General features: G+C 49.9%; 1 protein-coding gene across 18 annotated transcripts in view; it reads right to left on the reverse strand.

Annotated features, from left to right (window-relative positions):
- Nucleotides 1-5,500: 5,500 nt before the first annotated feature.
- The window catches only part of PARVG (parvin gamma), a 34,784-nt gene continuing 19,342 nt past the window's right edge, over nucleotides 5,501-20,942 (reverse strand). For 5 of the 18 annotated variants that reach the window (XM_063623006.1, XM_063623005.1, XM_063623004.1 and 2 more), the window contains one exon: nucleotides 5,501-8,334. In XM_063623006.1, coding sequence (XP_063479076.1) covers nucleotides 8,149-8,334 — 186 coding nt within the window. In that variant the 3' untranslated portion in view covers nucleotides 5,501-8,148. Of the gene's footprint in view, nucleotides 8,335-9,881; nucleotides 12,097-15,637; nucleotides 16,094-16,463; nucleotides 16,537-20,942 lie in introns of those variants that run through there. The other 13 variants (XM_063623008.1, XM_063623010.1, XM_063623009.1 and 10 more) reach the window with 6 other exon arrangements.

Raw genomic sequence — 20,942 nt, forward strand, 5'->3', positions numbered from 1 at the left:
GTGGAGCCTTTAACAGGTGATTGGGCCCGGGTGCGGTGGCCCACGCCTGTAATCCTAGCACTTTGGGGGGCCAAGGCTGGTGGATCACTTAAGGACAGGAGTTCAAAACCAGCCTGGCCAACATGGCGAAACCCCGTCTATACTAAAAATACAAAACAACCAGCCAGGTGTGGTGGCAGACGCCTGTAATCCCAGCTAGTCAGAGGCTGAGGCAGGAGAATTGCTGGAACCAGGGAGGCGGAGGTGGCAGTGAGCTGAGATCGCACCATTGCACTCCAGCCTGGGTGACAGAGTGAGACTACATCTCAAAAACCAAACAAACAAAAAAAAGAGGTGATTGGATCATGAGGGTTCTGCCCTCGTGAATGGGTTAATCCATACACAGATTAGAAGCTTAATAGATGAATGAGCTAATGAATTAATGGGTTATGACGAGAGTGGCATTAGCGGCTTTATACAAGGAGGAAGAGAGACCTGAGCCAGCACACTCAGCCCCTCACCATGTGATGTCCTGCACCACCTCAGGACTCTGCAGAGGACAAGGCAACCGTGACTGCCTCCATCATAAAGCCTGGTGAGGCTGGGGAGTGTGACCACTCCCAGGACACTCAGAGCCCGGCTCTCACATCCTGAGAAGCCCAAGGCACACAGGGAGGCCACTCGTGCCCCCTCGCTCCGTCAGCAGCACCAGCCAAGTCCACCTGGGACCCGAGGTGGTAGTGAACCGCCTCCCCAGGATGAGTGCAGCCCCAGCATCCGGTCACCTCCCGCCTGTCCAGCCTTCCTACCTGAGGCCCCAGAAACTGGGGAGGGGAGCTAAGACCCCCGCCGGCCCTTGGCCGGATTCCTCAACCACAGAAGCCAGGAACATAGCAAGACCCAAAACCATGGTTCTCTCACACAGTTGTGTTTGGGAGGTTTATCAGGCAGCTGGAGGGAACTGGAAGACAGGAAAGACGGGAAGCTGTTATGATTGGCATCATAATCCCCACCCCCATAATGAGGAAGCCTCGCTGGTGCAGTGGCCACACAGGGAAAACGTGAGCTGTCCGCCCTCCCACGGTTGCTACCTTGCCAGAGAGCAGCTTGGGTGTGAAGTCAGGGGACCTGATTAGACCTGCAGGATCCCCCAGCTGTGGGAAGGCAGGTCAGGACCCGAGCAGGAACTCAGGGGGCTCCACTGGAAAGAAGTTGCCAACTGTCCCAGCCCCGGGGGTCTCAGAGCACAGCTTTTCTGGAGCAGCCTCATTTCAACAGCTCCGGGTCCAGGTCCAGGCATTACAGGGTGCAAAGCTTCTACAGTCTGTCATTTTAACTAAAGAAACACAAAGATATTCTCCTCTTACCAGGTGTATAGAAACTATACCATGTGGGCCAGGCGCAGCGGCTCACGCCTGTAATCCCAGCACTTTGGGAGGCCGAGGCAGGCGGATCACCCGAGGTCAGGAGTTCAAGACCAGCCTAGCCAACATGGTGAAAACCCCATCTCTACTAAAAATACAAAAATTAGCCAGGTGTGGCAGTGGGTGCTTGTAATCCCAGCTACTCAGGAGGCTGAGGCAGGAGAATCACTTGAACCCAGGAGGCGAAGGTCGCAGTGATTCGAGATCACGCCACTGCACATGCATTACTGGGGCCCTCCCAGTACCTTGGAAGCTGCTGTGTGAGGGAGGGAGGAGCTGTGAGGTTTCCCTAGCTCCTAGGAAGTCCACTCTGCTCTTTAGGGATCCTGCCCCCTTGCTCCAGAAAACATCTCCACATCACACCGGGCCACTGTTGCAGCACCACAGAGCCCTGCTGTCAGCTGCTGCTCCCAGGGAGATTCAGCCAGAGATGTGTGTGTGTTGCGGGTGGTGGTGGCCGGGGGGTGCTTCTGAGAAGCCCAGAGCAGGGAGGGTGATGCCCTGGAATCTCAAGGTCAGAGCCTCCTGCCTTAAAAAAGGGGAGACCGAGGCTGTGAGCAGGGAAGGGCCTTGTCCCCTCAGAGTCGGTCTGCCTGTACCCCCCAGGTGAGTTAACACGTGATTAGCTTTGAGCAGCATCATGAGAACAGCATGACCGGTGCTTTCTACGCGACCCAGGGACTCTCATCTTACCCTTGGTCCCAATGACATCCTGCCAGTCCCCAGGGGCTCCTAAATGGTGAATGGACATCAGCTGGTGGGCCCTGTCTGACCCCCACAGCCCAGATTTTGATAGCCAGAGCAGACAGGACAGGGCACAGGGTCTGTGCCCAGGGTGGCCTGAACAAGGCACTGGCCCAGGGTGTGGAACCCAACACATTAGGAGCACCCAATTCTGCCCTGCACTTTGGAGGCCAGAACCCTGTGCAGACTCCTCAAAACGTGGTTCTTCCCTCTACTGACACCTCTCTGAATGGGGACTCACTGCCTCTAAGGCCATGGATGTCATTCTTGCCCATTAGAAAGCTCTGTCTGGCCAGGCACAGTAGTTCACGCCTGTAGTCCCAGCATTTCAGGAGGCTGAGGCAGTAGGATCACTTGAGGCCAGGGGTTCGAGACCAACCTGGACAACATAGTGCAACCCCATCTCTAAAAAAATTTAAAAATTAGCTGGGCATGGTAGCACATGCCTATAGTCCCAGCTACTTGGTAGCCTGAGGGGAGAGGATTGCTTGAGCCCAGGAGGTTGAGGCTGCAGTGAGCCATGATCTCACCACTGCACTCCAGCCTGAGAAACAGAGCAAGATCCTGTCTCAAAAACAAAAAAACAAACAAAAAAAACCCCACTCTGCCTGATGCTGATATAGAACCTGCCTGCTACGCCCGGTCACCTGGGGCCTCTGCCTCCCGCAGGTGAGCCCATGGGGAAGCTGAGTCTCTGTCTCAGGCTATGGGCTCCCTTGCACCCATTTCTTGCCTCCCTCAGCCCCTGGGACTCAGGCCGTTTCCTTCTTCCAGAACAGCTACCCCAGCCCACTCTGTCCTCCAGCAGTCAGGACAAGCTCTTCAAGAAGATTCCATCTCCCAGCACACCCCACACTAATTGTGTCCTTGAGAAGAAAGCACCAAAGTCTCTTGTGGCCGGTGTATACAGTTGTCCCTCAGTATCCTGGGGATTGGTTCCGGGACCCCGCCCCCCGCCCCAAGGATACCAAAATCCACAAATGCTCAAGTCCTTGATATAAAATGACATAGTATTTGCATATAACCTATACACATCCTCTCATGTACTTATAAATCATCTCTAGGTTACTTATAATCCTTGATACAATGTAAATGCTATGTAAATAGTATATTTTTAAATTTGTATTTTTTTTTTTTTTTTGTGGAGAAAGAGTCTCACTTTGTCACCAGGCTGGAGTGCAGTGGCACCATCTCGGCTCACTGCAACCTCCACCTCCTGAGTTCAAGTGATTCTCCTGCCTCAGCCTCCCGAGTAGCTAGAATTACAGGCATGCCCCACCATACCAGGCTAATTTTTGTATTTTTGGTAGAAACAGGGTTTCACCAGGTTGGTTTCAAACTCCTGACCTCAAGTGATCCACCTGCCTCGGCCTCCCAAAAGTGCTGGGATTACAGGCATGAGCCACTGCGCCTTGCCTTTCCTCTGAATATTCTTGATCCAAGGTTGTTGAATCTGAAGATGTGGAACCCGCAGACATTGAAGGCCGACTGTACCGACGTGATGGAGAAGACTATCTATAGATACATGCTACCCCTCCCCCACTGTCTGGCTGGATCAGGGGCTGGGCTGGGCTGGGAGACAGAGCTAGGCAGGCGGAGGGCTTTCCTGAATGGAGGAGAACGGATGGTGGGAGAGCAGATGCCTCCATGTGGGGACTCGAGATGGAGAGGGAGGATTTTAAAGATACTTTTTGCTGCTTATTAAAACTCTACTATGTGCTCCCTGAGAATGGTTCTATTTTCCACAGTATGGCAGACTTAATCACTGAATAAGAGTCCCACTGCAAAGCAATGGAAAATATAATGTATATGTATGTATGTATATGAATGTATTTTATATGTGCATATATGCATAGAGATCTATAATGTATGTGTTAAAATGCGCCCCACTGAGCAAGCAAGAACAAGGAAAATACAAACCAGAGAACTTCAAGTGAAAGTGAAATCCCAAGAGGTGAGCAGTTGCCAAAGCTGGCTTTGCCTGGGGGACCTCAGCCATGCCTGGTTACCTGATCTTCCTTTGTCATGACCGCAAATGGCCCTGGGGATGGGAGGAAAGCCAGGGCCCACCCATCAAGGGAAATCAGGAAACCCGGCGGGGTGCAGCGGCTCACGCCTGTAATCCCAGCACTTTGGGAGGCTAAGGTAGGCAGATCACTTGAGGTCAGGAGTTCGAGTGCAGCCTGACCAACATGGTGAAACTCATCTCTACTAAAATACAAAAATTAGGTGGGCGTGGTGGCGGGCGCCTGTAGTCCCAGCTACTCAGGAGGCTGAGGCAGGAAAATCGCTTGAACCCAGGACGTGGAAGTTGCTGTGAGCCGAGATAGCACCACTGCATTCCAGCCTGGGCGACAGAGTGAGACTCTGTCTCAAAAAAAAAAAAAAAAACAACAGGAAACCCTACATAAAGCTGGTATCCTCCAAAGGACTGTGCTTTCACTATTGGAGTAAGATGGGGAAAGGGGGGCTGAAGAAAGGGAAAGCAAGGACACTTGTCTATATCAATCTTGGACATGAGTAAAAAAATGAATAAAAACATCCCATAAAGAGTCATAACCACAAGCCAGATGGGCTTAGCCAGGGCTCATAACCACGGCCATAATATGGGTCTTACACTAGCTGTGTGGACCCCAAATCCTTAGACTAGGATTTTCACATAAAAGAGCCAAATTGGAGTGACCCTACACATCCAGCAGAAGCAGATGTGAATAATCTCTGGAGGTTCCCATTTTCAACCTAGGCCTTGAAGAATTCTCCACAATTAAGTTGAAAGGACCACAATCAAAACCCTCCAAGACCCATAAGGGAAAAAGCACCATGAGCAAGCGTCAAGGTAAACCACAGGCAGCACAGTGAAGCTGCAAAGTTTGGATATTAGCGTCATCAGACACAGAACAGAAAATAGTTAATCCATAGAAAGAATTAAAGGAAGGGTTCAAATATATGAATAATATGAATAAAGAACAACAGACTATAAAAAGGCCAAGATGTTTTGAAAAAGAAAACTTCTAGAAATGAAAAAAAGCATATCTAATTGAAATAAAATGAACGATTAAATAGAGTTGATGCAGCTGTTTTAGTCAAGTGCTGTAGTGTTTGTTCCACCGCTGCTGTAACAAACACCGAATGAGTAGGAGTTCAAATATTTCTTGCTCACATACTGTTCAAAACGAGTGTTCCTGACTGGCAGGCAGCTCTCCTCCCAGGGTGACTCCATCTGTGGCTCCAGCATCTCAGCACACGGCTTCCAATCTCACCAGGCTTGTCAGCATCACCGGAGCATCAGGGAGTACCACAGTATCAGGTCATGCAGGGGACCAGGTTTGAGGACCAGGCTCAGCAATGTTGTGTTTTACTTGATTCACATTTTATTATTGACCAGGTTGGGTTGCAAAGAAGGCAGGGCATGCAGTCCAGCTGCATGCCCAGCAGGAAGAGGAGATGGGCTTGGTAGGTGGCTAGGCCATCTGGGCCATGGCTGCTGAATAAAGGTGGAGATCCCAGTCAGTGCTAGCCATGGCCATTGTTTAGCTGACAGCAGTTTTCAAAACCCTGCCCACCATTATTGCAGTTCATCCTTAAGATGGATTCCCATCCTGGGAGTTGAACTAAGCAGGTAAGATCATTCCATTTTACAGATGAGGCAACTCAGGCTCAAAGAGGGGTAGTGACCTGTCCAAGACTACACAGCTGCTAAGGGGCCCATTAAGACTGGAACCAGGATTTCCCACATCACACTCCTGCCTCTTACTCCAGACAACCAGGGAAGGGAGAGGGATCATGGAGCCGGAGGTCCTCCACTTGTCCCTGTGTTTTCAGCTGAGCTGGTGAGCCTACCAGCCCAGCACAGGGGCTGAGAAGATGGGCTCAAGTCAGAGCTAAGCCCTGCTTGAATGCTGGCATCCTGGGGTGCTGGGGTGGCCAGCTGGGTAGGCTGCAAGGTGAAGCAGCAGATCTGGATCTGACTCACCCAGGAGAGATAAGAGGTCACGTTAGTGGGTCAGTCCACAAGTATTTACCCAAGTCTAGGTGCTGCTATGGGTCTCCAACAAGCAAAGCCTAGAAGCAGGGACATAAATCCAGGGAATTGAACAATGAGAACTCATGGACACAGGAAGGGGAACATCACACTCCGGGGACTGTTGTGGGGTGGAGGGAGGGGGGAGGGACAGCATTAGGAGATACACCTAATGCTAAATGACGAGTTAATGGGTGCAGGAAATCAACACGGCACATGGATACATATGTAACAAACCTGCACATTGTGCACATGTACCCTAAAACCCTAAAGTATAATAAAAAAAAAAAAATCCAGGTAGGACTCACCTGATGAGCTGGCCTTTTAGTGCCTAACTCTGAGTGCCAAAGGCGTGCCAGGCCTCTAACCTCATGTACCTCATGTCACTGCATCCTCACTAGGACCTATGGAGGAGGGACTTCCAGCACTGTTTTTGTGCCTGTAGTGATGATGGTGATAATGATGATGATGATGATGTGATGGTGATTATAGTGACAGTAGTGGTGATGATGGTGACAATGATGGTGATGGTGACAATGATGATGATGGTAGTGATGATGGTGATGATAGTGACAGTGATGGTGGTGATGATGGTGATAATGATGGTGATGATGACGATGTGATGGTGATAGCGACAGTGGTGGTGATGGTGACAATGATGGTGATAATGATGGAGGTGATGACAATGTGATGGTGATGATGGTGACAGTGGTGGTGATGATGGTGATGTTGATGATGTGATGGTGATGATGTTGATGATGGAGGTGATGATGATGTGATGGTGATGATGGTGACAGTGGTGATGTTGATGATGTGATGGTGATGATGTTGATGATGGAGGTGATGATGATGTGATGGTGATGATGGTGACAGGGGAGGTGATGATGAGGATGATGACGGTGATGATGATGATGTGATGGTGATGATGGTGACAGTGGTGGTGATGATGGTGATAATGATGGAGGTGATGATGTGATAGTGATGATGGTGACAGTGGTGGTGATGGTGGTGATGACATCGATGATGTCATCTGACATTTATTGAATATTATGTGTCCAGCAAGCTTCAAGCTCTCCAGATAACTCAACTTTTTTAATAGCCCTATGAAGAATAGATTCCTTATTGCCTCCATTTGACATAGAAGGAAACTGAGGCTTATTGACGTAAGTGATTTGCCTGGGGTCACAGAGTGAGGTGAGGATGTGCCCAGGATTCACACGCCAGGGTCTGACTCAAGCATCACACTCTAACCATTGCACCACCCAGCCCCTTCCACCCTGGGCCACACCTCCCCTGGGATAGAGCCTCGGTCTGAGCACTCTCTTTATACCCAGCTCTGTGCCCTGGGCCTGCACACAGTAGGTGGAGAAGTTGTCTTACGAATGGTGTGTGCACTATGATTTTGTACCTTTGTAAAAACCCATCTAGGTATTAATGCATCACCGTTCTAGGTAATAATAAACCAACCCATATGAAATGCTTGTGCATAAATAAATGAATTCATGCAATTGTTGGCCAACCCAGGTCCATTGGCTGACTCTTCTTGGAAGAATCATTTCTGGGACATCTTCATCATCTACTTTCTTACCAGCCAGGCCCCTCAGCCCAGTCCCCCACTAACCTAGGAGTCCAGAACACTCCCTGGGCTACACCCCCAGAGGGTGGGGACCCCATGTGTCTCTAGGTCCATGATGCCCCTCTGCTCACCACTGCCCAAGTCTTACAAGGAAAGTAGGCTGGTGGGACAGGGATGGGGGTTGGGATGGCACTGGCAGCTTTGATCCATTGCCAGAAGACATGGGGGCAGGAACACACTTTTCTCTAGACAAGCTGTTCGCTTACCAGCTGACTTTGGTAAAAAGAAAAAAAAAAAATCCTAGTTCCATCTGTTCCCAGAGCAGAGCTGGTGTGAGTCCTGGGGCTTCCTGCAGCTCAGGCGGCCAGACCCAGTTTCAGACTCCAAGACAGCTGCCCTCTGGATTATTTTGGGAAGCAGCTCAACTCCGAGGCACCCCAGCCTTCGAGGCATTTCCCTTCGCTTCGAAGCTGTTTGCACACCCAGCCCAAGCTGCCAGCTCCTTCTCTGGCCCTGGACGCCTTCCTGTTCAGCTTGCTATAATTATCCTGCTTCCAACTTCTGCTGCAACTTCCACTGGAGTCGGATTTCTTGGGATGGAGGAAGAGAGAAAAAGAGTGAAGGCCATGGATAGTGAAATAAGGGGAGGAAAGGGCTCCCTGATCCTGCTTCTTCTCAGTCTTCTTTGTGGGAACCACTTCTTCCACCCACGCCCAGGCACCCAGGGCCCCCAGGCATCCACCTTGTCCCACAGTGAACCCTCTTCCCCACTCTCTTCTCAAAGAATGTCCCTACTCCTTTTCTGAATGACAAGTTCCCGGGGCAGGCAGGAGGAGGGCATCTTGGGCAGAGAGAACAGCATCAGAAAGACTTGGAAAGATCACAGAGATGTCAGGGATATAACTGGAAGCAGTGTGGAAAGGCTGAGGCAGGGATGGAGACAGAACACCGTGAGCAGGAGGACCACAAAGCCAGCAGCACCAGAGCACCCACAGTCCAGACGCTGCCTGGAGGCTGGGACCTGGGAAGGTTAGAGCAGGATGGTAGTGAGACTGGGTTCCCAGGACAAAAACACTCTGGCTGCTGGTGCAGAAGTGAATTCAGAGGGGACAAGAAAGGGAGGCCAGCTGGAAAGTTCCAGAGTGAGGATTAGGGGATGGGGCAAGCTCTGACTTGGATGTGGTGAGCTTGGGGTGGGCACCCCATGCACAGCTATGCCCTGGGAAGTTCAAAATGTCGATTAGGTCAGAAAGTAGAACAGTGGTTGCCAGGGGCTAGGGGAGGAGGATGGGGGTAGTTATTGTTTAATGGATGCAGAGTTTCAGTTTTGCAAGATGAAAAGAGTTTTGTGGATGGAGGGTGGTGACAGTTGCACAATAATAGGAATGTACTTAATACTGCTGAATACACTTAAGAATGGTAAGATGGTACATGTTGTCTTATGTGTATTTTACCACACAAAAAAAAAAAAGAAAAGAAAAAAGAAAGGAATGTGGGTCTGGAGCTCAGGGCTAGAGCTGCAGTGGAGATTGGAGAGTGACCCTTAGGGAGGAGGGACAGGAATTTCAGAAGCATAAGGCATCGCCAGGAAAGCTGTTTGGAGTGGGAAGGACCAATACTGAGTCTATTTCTGTAAGTACACAAGCTCACTAACATATAACCAACACTACACAAAATGATAAAGAAAGTCTTTTAGGCAGGAAGAAAATGCTACCAAATGGAAGAAGAAACAGTGAGCACCAGGAATAATAAGCATGTGGGTAAATATAAAAGACTTTCTTCTCAATTAAAAAAAACTCTTTCAAAGGCAATCGATGTGGCTGGACACTATGCCTCACACCTGTAATCCCAGCATACTGGGAGGCCAAGGTAAGTGGATCACTTGAGGCCAGGAGCTGGAGACCAGCCTGGACAACATAGGGAGATCCTATCTCTACAAAAAAAAAAAAAAAAAAAAGAAAATTCCAAAAAAGTTAGCCAAGTGTGGTGGTGCATGCCTATAGCCCCAGCAACTGAGGAGGCTGAGGTGGGAGGATCAACTGAGCCCAGGAGGTCAAGGCTGCAGTGAGCCCTGCAGTCTGGGTGACAGAAAGACTGTCTCCCTGCCTCAAAAGAAGACAATTGACATTTTTAAGCAAAAATAATATATTGTGAAATTTATTCTGTAGAAATGAGACACATGACAACAATAGGACACAGAAGAGTGAAACGGAAGTAATATTACTTAAAGGTAGATGTAATAAGTTAAGATGTTATAGTAGATTAAATGGTGGACTCCAAAAAGATTTGTCCACATGCTAATCCCCAGAACCTGTGAATGTTAACTTCTTTGGGAAAAGGGTTTTTGCAGATAAAATTAAATTAAGAATCTTGAGATGAGATAACCGTGGAAAAAAGGTTTTTGCAGATATAATTAAATTAAGGATCTTGAGATTACATATCGTGGGTTATCTGGGTGGGTCCTAAATCCCATGACAAGTGCCCTTATAAGAGACACACAGAGGAGGGATAGACAGAGAAAGGAGAAAGAAGCAAAATGACTGTGGAGGTAGATATTAAAGTGATGCATCCACAAGCCCAGAGATGCTGGTAGCCACCAGGAGCTTGAAGAGGCAAGATACAACTTTCCCTCTAGAATGTGACTCCAGAGGGAATGTGACCCTTCCAACACCTTAATTTCAGACATCTAGCCTCCAGAATTGTGGGAGAATAAATTTCTGCTGTTTTAAGCCAAGAAGTTTGTAGTAATTTGTTACAGCAACAACAGGACATGAATGCAGATGTGTATATAAAGTCTAGAGCAACTACTAGGAAAAGAAAAGAAAGAAATACAGTTGGCAAGCCAATAATGGACATAAATTCACATCGCTAAAAAGTCCTCAATCCAAAAGAAATAAGAAAAACATATGAACAAGGCAAACAGCAAGATGGCATTAATTATTCCATTAAATGTAAATGGACTAGAGGTACCTAGAATAGTCAAATTCACAGAGACAGAAAGTAGAATAGTGGTTACCATGGTCTGAGGGAGGGGAGAAATAGTGGTTACCATGGTCTGAGGGAGGGGAGAATGGAGAGTTAGTATTTCCTGGGTGCAGAGCCTCAGTTTGGGTTGATGAAAAAGTTCTGGAGATGGATGGAGGTGATGGTTGCACAACAGTATGAATGTACTTAATGCCACTGAATTGTACACTTAAAATGGCTAAAATGGTTAATTTTATGCTATGTATATTTTGCCACAATAAAAAATGTAAGTGGACTAAACCCTCTAATTAAAAGGCAGAGGTTTCCAGATTGTATAAAAAGACACAATTATTTGTGTCTATAAGAAACCTACTTTAAATACATGCAGTTTAAAAGTATAGTAAAAGATATACCATGCTAATACTAACAGAAAGTTTGAGTGGCTATATTAATATCAGACAAAGCAGATTTCAGAGTAACAGATATTACAGGGGATAAAGGAGACAAAAGGACATTATAATCTTATATGAGGTATGAAACAAAAATTGATAGAATTGAAAGGGGAAATAGAGAAATGTACAGTTACAGTTGAAGATTTTAACACTTCTCTCTTAGTAATTGATAGAAGTAGTAGAGAGAAAATTAGTAAGGATATAGAAGATCTGAACATAATCAACCAACTTGACCTAATTGACATTTCTGAAACATTTTGTCCAACAACAGCAGAGCACACATTCTTTTTCAAGTGCATACAGAATGTTTACCAAGATAGACCATAATCCCGTACATAAAACAGGTCATGATGCATTTTAAGTGATTTAAATCATACAAAGTATGTTCTCTGACCACAACAAAACCCAATGCCAAAAGATAGCTGGAAAAAAATCCCAAAATATTTGGAAATTATACACTTCTAAATAACCCATGAGTGAAAGAGGAAGTCACATTTGAAATTAGAAGATATCTTGAACTTCATGAAGGTGAAAACACAACATATTAGTATTTGTGGGATGCAGCTAAAGCTGTGCTTAGAAAAAAAAAATTCCAGCATTAAATGTTTATATAAAAGAAGAATGTTCTCAAATCAATGATCTTAGCTCCCCAATATTTTTAAGGTATCAGTTTTCCCCAATTTGATCTAAAGAACACAATTCCAGTCAAAATTTCAGCAGGCTTTTTTGCAGAAAATGACAAACTGATTCTAAATTTTATGTAGAAACCAAAAGAATTAAAAAGACCTAGAAGAACCAAAATAATTTTTGAAATGAAGAACAAAATTGGAGGACTTATTTTTGAATTTTTAGTAGAGACGTAGTTTCACCATGTTGGCCAGTCTGGTATCGAACTCCTGACTTCAGATGATCCACCTGGATAGACTGAAACTCCATCTCAAGAAAAAAAAAATTTGGAGGACTTATACTACCTGCTTTCAAGACTTGTTATAAACCTCCAGTAATCACGACACTATAGTATTGGCATAAAAATACACATGTCCACATAAAGATGCAGATTGTGTAGATCAACAGAAGAGAATAACGCATAATAGAGAGTCCAGAAATTGACCCAAATATATATGGCAAATTGATTTTCTACAAAGGTGCCAATGTGATTTGATGGGGAAAGGAAAATCTTTACATGAATAGTACTGGAACAATTAGGCATCTATCTATATATACACACACACACACACACAGGCAAGAAAAGAAAATTTTTAAAATGACCTATTACCTAACCCCATATACAAAGATTAACTCAAGATGGATCATAGACCTAAATATAAGAGCTCAAATTATAAAACTTCTAGATTTAAAAAAATGGCAAATTATTTGAACAGACACTTTACCAAAGATATACAGATGGCAACATACATGAAAAGACGTTATGGACTAAATGTCTGTGTCCCCTCAAAATTTACATGTTGAACCTCTAACCCCCAGTGTAGTAGTATTTGGAGGTGGGGCCTCTGGGAAGTGATTATGGTCAGATCAGGTCACGAGGATGGAGCCTCATGATGGGATTTGTTTTCTTATAAGAAGAGGAAGAAACACCAGAGCACTCTGATGCTCTTGTTCTCTTCTCTCTTCTGTCTCCCCTTCTCTCTCTCTCGCTCTTCCCTTGACCTTGTAAGGACAGAGAGAAGGAAGCCATCTGTGTTCCAGGAAGAGAGCCTCAGCAGGAGCCAAATCTGCCAGCACCTTGATCTTGAACTTACCAGCCTTCAGAACTGTGAGGAATAAATCTCTATGGTATTCTGCAGCCTGAGCTGACTAACACACATACTCAGTGCTATTAGTCATTAGGGAAATAAATTTAAAACTACAATGTGATACCATTGTACCCTCTAGAATGGCTAAAATGGAAAAGATGGACAATACCAAGTGTTGACAAGGATGTGGGGCAACTGGAACTCTCATACACTGCTGGAATGGTACACTTACTTTGGAAAACAGTTGGCAGTCTTTTTGTTTGAGGCAAAGTCTTGCTCTGTTGCCCAGGCTTAAGTGCAGTGGTGCAATCTCAGCTCACTGCAACCTTTACCTCACAGGTTCGAGTTTTTACCTGCCTCAGCATCCTGAGTAGCTGAGATTACAGGTGTGCACCACCACATATGGCTAATTTTTGTATTTTTAGTAGAGATGGGGTTTCACCATGTTGGCCAGGCTGGTCTTGAACTCCTGACCTCAGGTGATCTGCCCACCTCAACCTCCCAAACTACTGGGATTATAGACATGCACTACCACACTCAGCCTAGTTGGCAGTTTCTTATACAGTAAAACATACACTAATATGACCCAGCCACATCAGTCTTAGGTACTTACTCAGGAAAAATGAAAACATAGGCCCCACACCAAGACTTGAACATGAATACCAATGCCACTCATAAAAACTAAAACCCCAAAAGAACCCCAAAGGGCCATCAACTGGCAAATGCATACACAAATTGCTGTGTACCCACACAATGGTGCTGTACTAAGGATATGAGTTGTTGATACAAGAAACAATGGAGATGCTCTCAATAGCATTATGCTAAGTGAAAGGAATCACACACAAAAAGCAACATACCATAGGACACAGTTTATAAGAAATTCTAGACAAGTCTAAATGACAGTGACAGAAAACAGATCAGTGGTCCCCAGGGCCAGGGGCCGGGAGAAGGGAAGTGGCTGCAGACAGGTACAGAAACTTGCATGGTGATGGGAATGTCCCATGTCTGGATGACGATGGTGGTGGTTACATGACTGCGTGCATTTGTCAAAACTCATCAAATTATACACTTCAAACTGGGAAGTTATTCTTCAATAAAGCTACAAAAATTAAATAAGTCACTTTTTTTTTTTTAATTGCTGTCAAATAGAACAAGAGTGAGGACATGGAACAGCCAGGCAGAGCCAGCCTGCAGCAGATGGGGCCCAAGCAAGTGAGGACGCAAAGACCCCAGGAAGTGGGGCTGGATTTCAGGCTTTTGGGATGAAGCCAGCTGAGAGAGGCTGAGCCTGTGTCCCCAGAAGCTCTAGGAGAGGACTTGAGGTGCTGGAGGGGGCATCTCAATGGAGGGCGCACCTGAGCAGGTGGAAGGAGCTGGGCTCCAGGTACCTGGTGTGGGAGGATGCACATTTCCCAGAGGCAGCCGGGAAGTAGGGTGGGTATCCATGAAGGGGGTGCATCTGAGTGCTCATGTGGAACCCGCTTATGGGCTTGGGTTTGCCCTGTGAATTGGGAGCTGAGAGGGGCAGGCAGATGGGAAGCTAGGTGAAGGGAAGACCCCTCAAGGCCTTCTCACACCCAGACACCAGCTCCCAGGGCTGACCTGGCGCTGCGTCACTGGCTCCCATCTTGCTTCCCCAAAGGACATCTGCCCAGGCGCCCCCAGTGGGTGTCAATGATGACCTAGCCCCTAACCCCCCTCTAAAGCCCCTCCCCAAGGCCACAGCTGTCAAACTGTGAAAACCCCAGACCCAGAGGCCTCTTCAGGGTCCAGGGAGGAGCAGCAGCCTGGGGCAGTGGTTGCCCTTCTTCCCAGCCTCAACGCTCCCCACAAGTCCCACTCCTCCCTGCCAGCCCCAGCCCTCCCCATCAGCCTCAGCCCTCCCCGCCAGCCTCACCCCTCCCCACCAGCCCCAGCCCTCCCCACGAATCTCACCCTCCCTGCCAGCCTCACCCCTCCCCGTCAGCCTCACCCCTCCCCGCCAGTCTCACCCCCCACCAGCCTCACTCCTCCCCACCAGCCCCAGCCCTCCCCACCAATCTCACCCCTCCCCACCAGCCTCACCCCTCCCCACCAGCCTCACCCCCCACCAGCCTCACCCCTCCCCACCAGCCCCAGCCCTCCCCACCAATCTCACCCCTCCCCGCCAGCCTCCTCCCCGGCTCCCATCAGCCATCAGCTCTGCTCCACTCTGGAAGCCCTGGACCGACTATGTGCAATTCTCCCACACGACTCTTCTTTATGTGCAGAAAATGCCAAGTCTCACTGGAGCGAGTGGAATACCACAGCTCCCAAGGACAGACTAGAGGTGACCTGAACCCACTAATCAACCCCGAAGATTGCTTCTTTGTGACTTTTGGGCAAAACTCACGAGGGCAGCTGCAGGACTCAGCCCGGCCCCGGTTGCTTTGACAGTCACGGAATCCACTTCTCCCGGTGGGTGGGGGCATGGCTATGGAGCCATGCGGGCTCCTGCCCTGGAGGGTGACTCTGGGGCCCATCATCCCGAGTGAGAAGCAGGTGGGTGTGGGGAGCTGGGCTGGAAAAGCTGGGGTCTGGGGCTGTGGGCCCTGTCTGAGAGCCCCCAGCCCTGAGTGATGCCACCTCTAGGCTGTCACTAGCCTAGGCCCACAGATGAGAGGCTGATGTGACCCACATTCACCTCATGGGAGGGAGGCTGCAGGTTTAAGGGCCCTCCCCAGGACCCTGGCAAGTTCCCAGAATCCCTCTCAGAAATACCTTTATTAAAATAAACTGAGCAAGGCCAGGCGGCTCAAAATGATCCTCACAAGGGGGTTCACAGATAATCGGATGATGGAGACAGGAGACAGGGTGGGAGGGAAGCGGGTCACGAATGCACAGGAAACAGCGGGACTGTGGGAGGACCCCCTGCGGCCTCAGGCCCTCCAGCTGGGCTGACAGGCAGGCTCTGGGCTTTGGGGGCAGTGAGGGTCAATTCGGGGCTCCAAGGGGCATCCTGTCCCTGTGTGCCTTCTGCGTGTGCTTGCAGAACAGGCCATAGAGCACCCGCAGTGTGCTCTTGGCATCCTTGTTCACGATGTCTGCAGGCCAAAGGAGGGCAGGGCAGCCAGTCAGGCCTGGGTGGCAGTGACCGACCGTCCCGGCGTGGTCGAGGTTTCCTGGCATTCAGGATTTCAGTGCTAATACCAGGAGAATCCCTGGAAGCCAGGACAGCTGGTCACTCCAGGCCTGAGCCCTGCACCCGCTGCGTGACTGCCTCCTCCTCCTGGCCAGTCCTCCTCTGAACCCTCCTGTGGTGCCCCCAACACAGCAAATCCTCAAGGTCTGGCTTCTCTGGACAGCCTGTCCCCAGAGACCTTGGTCTCCCCCTCCCCAGAACCTCTTCCCCTGGGGCTGCAGTGCCCCCTCCCAGGAAACCTTGGCAAGCGCCCATTCTCCACCCCTGCCAGGCAAGAGGACTCTGCCAACACGTGTTCATCCCCTAACGCCCTGCACCCTGTTGTGTGGCTCTCGCACGAGGCTGCCACCCAGGGCTGGCCACCGTGTGGGCATCTGCCTCGCACTCACCTTCAGGGCTGACAGGGCAGCTGAGCAGGCCCTCGTCCTTCAGCAACTCCAGTGCCAGGGTGACGTTGTGCAGCTATGATGACAAGGCCCTGTCAGATGTGGGCACAAGCAGCAGCCCCAGGGCAGGCCCTGGGTCCCAAGTGCCAAGCCCTTCCTATTGTCTGTGATGTCCATCATGAGCCCAAACTCCCATCCAAGGTGGGCATCCCTGACCACAACCACAGTCCGTAGTCATCCGGCATCTCCCTACAGCCCCCAAGGATGGGGAGCTCACTCCATCACACAAGCAATCCATGCCTCATTCCTCAGCCACTCACAGACCCCGCTCTGAGCAGGTGCTATACCACACTGGGCACATACTTGTGTCCAGGGGCCACTGTCAGTGAAAAAGGCAATCACCAAGGAGGATACCCAGTAGGGATCAGGGAAGGCTTCCTGGTGGAGGTGACGCCCAGTGGTGAGTCCTGCCAGGCAGGGAGAACTACCCAGGGAAAGGAGCAAGGGCCTGGGGTGGCAGAGCCCCTTTGAGAACAGCTGTTTCCCAGGGCAAAGCACAGTGAGGAAGTCAAGGCGCGGAGGAGCCAAGGGGCTCGCTGGAGCTCACGAGACAGCAAGTGCTCAAAGCAGGTCTGTCCGCTCCAATGCTCATGCAAAGCAGGCTAGAGACTGGAGCGGTCCCCACCCAGGCGTCTGTCCTTTCCGCCACCCCTTGCCTGGGGTGCAGTCTCAGAGATGGCTCCCGCCACCCCTTGCCTGGGCATCAGTCAGGTCCCCCAGGGATTCAGAGCTCAGCTTAGTCCCTGCCCAGGGCCTCCCCTTGCTCACCTGCAAAGTGGGCTCACCACAGTTCCCCTGTGCCTCGCTACAGGATATGGGGAGAGCCCAGGAGCCTGCCGGCCCTCCCGCAATAGGTCCCCTCCCTTTCCATCCAGCTTCTCCCTTGGGCCTCATGTACAACCACAGTAGGTCCCAGCCCTTTGCCTTAGGGCAGCAGCCTGGTGTGTGTGAAGACGGACAAACTCCTGGTTCACCGTGACGTCGAACAGGTCCTCCCTTCAATGACTTAGCCATCCGTAGATCCACTAGAGGGGCTGGACATCCCAGCCTGGGGGTCAGCTGTGCCTGGTCCTGTTCCCTATCTGCCTGACCACACCAGCACCACCAGGGCAGGGCAGTTCCCATGGCAACCCAGCCAGGGGCCAAGAGGCCAGGTTGGCCGAGCATTGGATGAGCAAGGCCAGGCAAGACTCATCCAGAAATGCCAGCCTGGCCCAGGCCACCTCCAGCCACCTGGAGGGCCCGAGCAAGAGGACTCTTGGGATCTAGCTTGGATGTCTGTGCACTGTCACCCCCACCCCTGCCACTAAGTGTCTGATCTCGGACAAGTCACATATCCTGGCTGGGCCTCAGGTGCCTCATCTGTGTCATGGGGATGATGCATCTGTCTGCCTGCCTCTCCAAGGCTGCCATGTGCATCCAATGTGATGACGGACACAGAATTGAAGCCACAAAGCAAGATTTGAAGGTGAGGATGATGAAGGCACAGGAGCTGGAAGTGGGTGAGCAGAGTCCTTCTCCACTTGGGGACACGAAGATGGAGAGCGGGTCCCAGATGGAAAGGAGTATGTGGGCAAGGTGCCCAGCAGCAGCAGCACTGCTCCTCTGTAGTCAACCAACAAGAAGAAGCAGGCCAGGCGCGGTGGCTCATTCCTGTAATCCCAACACTTTGAGAGGCCAAAGTGGGCAGATCACCTGGGGTCAGGAGTTCGAGACCAGCCTGGCCAACATGGTGAAACCCTGTCTCTACTAAAAATACAAAAATTAGCCGGGTGTGGTGGCACATGCCTGTAGTCCCAGCTACTCAGGAGGCTGAGGCAGGAGACTCGCCTGAACCAGGGAGGCAGAGGTTGCAGTGAACCGTGCCACTGCACTCCAGCCTGGACGACAGAGGAAGACTTCGTCTCAAAAACAAAAAAACAAACAAACAAAAAAACCCCACAGGCCTTGGCATTTGATGCAATTGAAAAATTAGCTGGGTGTGGTGGCACGTGCCTGTAATCCCAGCTACTTGGGAGGCTGAGGCAGGAGAATTGTTTGAACCCAGGAGGCGGAAGTTGCAGTGAGCCAGGATTGTACCATTGCACTCCATCCTGGGTGACAAGAGTGAAACAAAGGCTATCACACAGCGCCAAGGATGCGGCATGCTGCAGGTGCCAATGCGGGGTGAAACTCTGAGGCTGTCCAGACCAAGGTGGATAGGAAGCTCCGAGTGGACAGACCAGAGCCTCACTGGAAGTTCCCATCACTGTGTCCCCAGTTCTCCCTCCTAGACTGGAATATTCTGGGAAACTAGGGTTGCAATTGTTGCTATTGTTCACGTTCTCATCATGAATATTATTTGCAGTTACACGGAGAGTAAACGGTGGAGAACAAGACCCTGAGGAACCTGAGGTTCCACACTCCACACTGTGCTCTCCTGCCTCAAAGTCCCGCCTTTGATATACTCAGTGAGCCAGCATCTCCCAAACTGTGATCTAGGATGGACAGGAAACGGGATATCCGTGGCCAAACGTTTTTAGAAACTGTTGGATTAAATAAAATAACCTGCAAGTCCTTCAGTGCAGGACTTATCAGAGCCCTGAATGTGTTAGTGGGTCTCATGAACCTTCAAGACTAGACATGTTTCCCCAAGTTATTTATTCATAGAACCCATTTGTCACAGAACACCTCCTGGGACCAATGTTTTGGAAACACTTTGTTCATTCACTTATTTAAAAAAATACTTGTCATCTCCTATGTGCTAGCCACACAACCAGTGCCCGAAACAGACCAGACCTCCTGCTCTCATGGAGCTTATGCTTTCGGAAGTGCCATCAACACTGAAAATTATGACGTCTGCTTCTGCTTGTCACACTCTTCCTCAATGACATTGAATCTGAAGAGCTGACCCTGGCTCCAGAGCTATCTCACGATACCTGTCCAGAGATTTTTCTTCTGTGTGTGGTTTGAGATGAAGGTAAAACTACCACCTTCCACGGAGCTGAGACAAGGTTACAACCCAGGAGGATATGTGCAAACCCTCCTGGGAAAAATAATTTAACGTGGAAGGACGCCAAGGATTCCTGGCTCCGGGGATTTTATTTCTGGGAGCGAATGATCTTCTCTCCCTCTGTCCTTAACTTCCGTGCCCACAACGAATAACTATCTCACATAAACACCATCGGCAAAGAGGGTCTGATAATGAGAAATCCAATTTCGAGAGGCTACTCTGCCAAGATAACAATTCCGCAGAGGCCCACCTTCAGCAAGGGCTGGTGTTCCCGCCCTCCTCAGCTGACGACCTCTTCAGCATTTTGATTACACATTCCTGCAGCAGAGATTGCCCACAATATGCTGTAAAAATTCATTCTTGGAGTCTGAGCTAAGAGGCTGCTGCTTTTCCCCCACATCTAATCTGACTCATATTCAGAAGTAGGTTCTAAAATCAGTGGATTCAGCAAAGCGGCTGCACACAACAACATGGAAGTCTGCACGTTTGTTCCCGTCTTGTAACTGGGGCTTGGATGGTGCAACAGATTGAGCAGAGGCCCTGCAGCCTGGGGGCGCCCCAGAGCGGCTCTGAGCTGGGTTCTGAGCCCCAGGCCCTCAGCCCGCAGGTGGTCCTGCCTGCCCGCTTCCTCCGCCTTCTCTCCTCACCGCTCACATTTCAGTGCCTTGCCTTCCGGAGGCAGGCTCTGACCCCAGGCTCAGCCTTGGCTTCAACCCCACTGAGCCCTGGCACCCCTCCATCTCCCAGGGAGTCACACTGGCTCCACAGGAGGGAAACAGGGAGGACCCTAACTCACTGTGTGCGCTGGGCCAGACTTCTGTGCCTCTCTGAACTGTTTCCTCTGTGGAAATGGGGATGGGAAGAGTTCCTAACTCCAAGACGCAAAATGACGATTTGCTAGCACATTCGTCCACACTGCCTTTGGGAGACTCCACCATCGGCCCAATTCTGCACCCACACACTTTGCAGGGCTGTCCCATGTCACTGCCAAGGCCACAGGGCCTGCTCTGATGGAAGTGGCAGCCTGCCCATTCTGAGCCAGGGCTTCATGCCTTCTGCCTGGTCTCTCATGTGTCTGCCATTGCCAGGAGGAAAGCGTGCCCGGGCCAGCTGCTGGTCCCAGGAGGAACATGGCAGGCTGTGGCACAGAGCCCAGCCACCCAGCCATGGCAGCCTGATCCCCATCCAGTCCTCGGAAGAGTGGCAAAGCCTAGCTGAGCCTCTAGCAGCTAAACTCAGCCGACCTGCCGGTCTGTGGGAAGCAATGAGTGTGGTTTTCAACCCCTAGGTTTTTGGGTGGTTTGTTAAGCAGCACCTTTGTGGCAATGGCTGGCTGAGGCGGCTCCTCCGAATGGAAGCAGTGGCCACCGTGCCTGCCGCGACCACCAGGACCGTAGACACTGACTGCCCCGGCCTCGTTGCTCTGAACC

Source organism: Symphalangus syndactylus, chromosome 18 (assembly GCF_028878055.3).
Source record: "Symphalangus syndactylus isolate Jambi chromosome 18, NHGRI_mSymSyn1-v2.1_pri, whole genome shotgun sequence".
NCBI lineage: Eukaryota > Metazoa > Chordata > Mammalia > Primates > Hylobatidae > Symphalangus > Symphalangus syndactylus.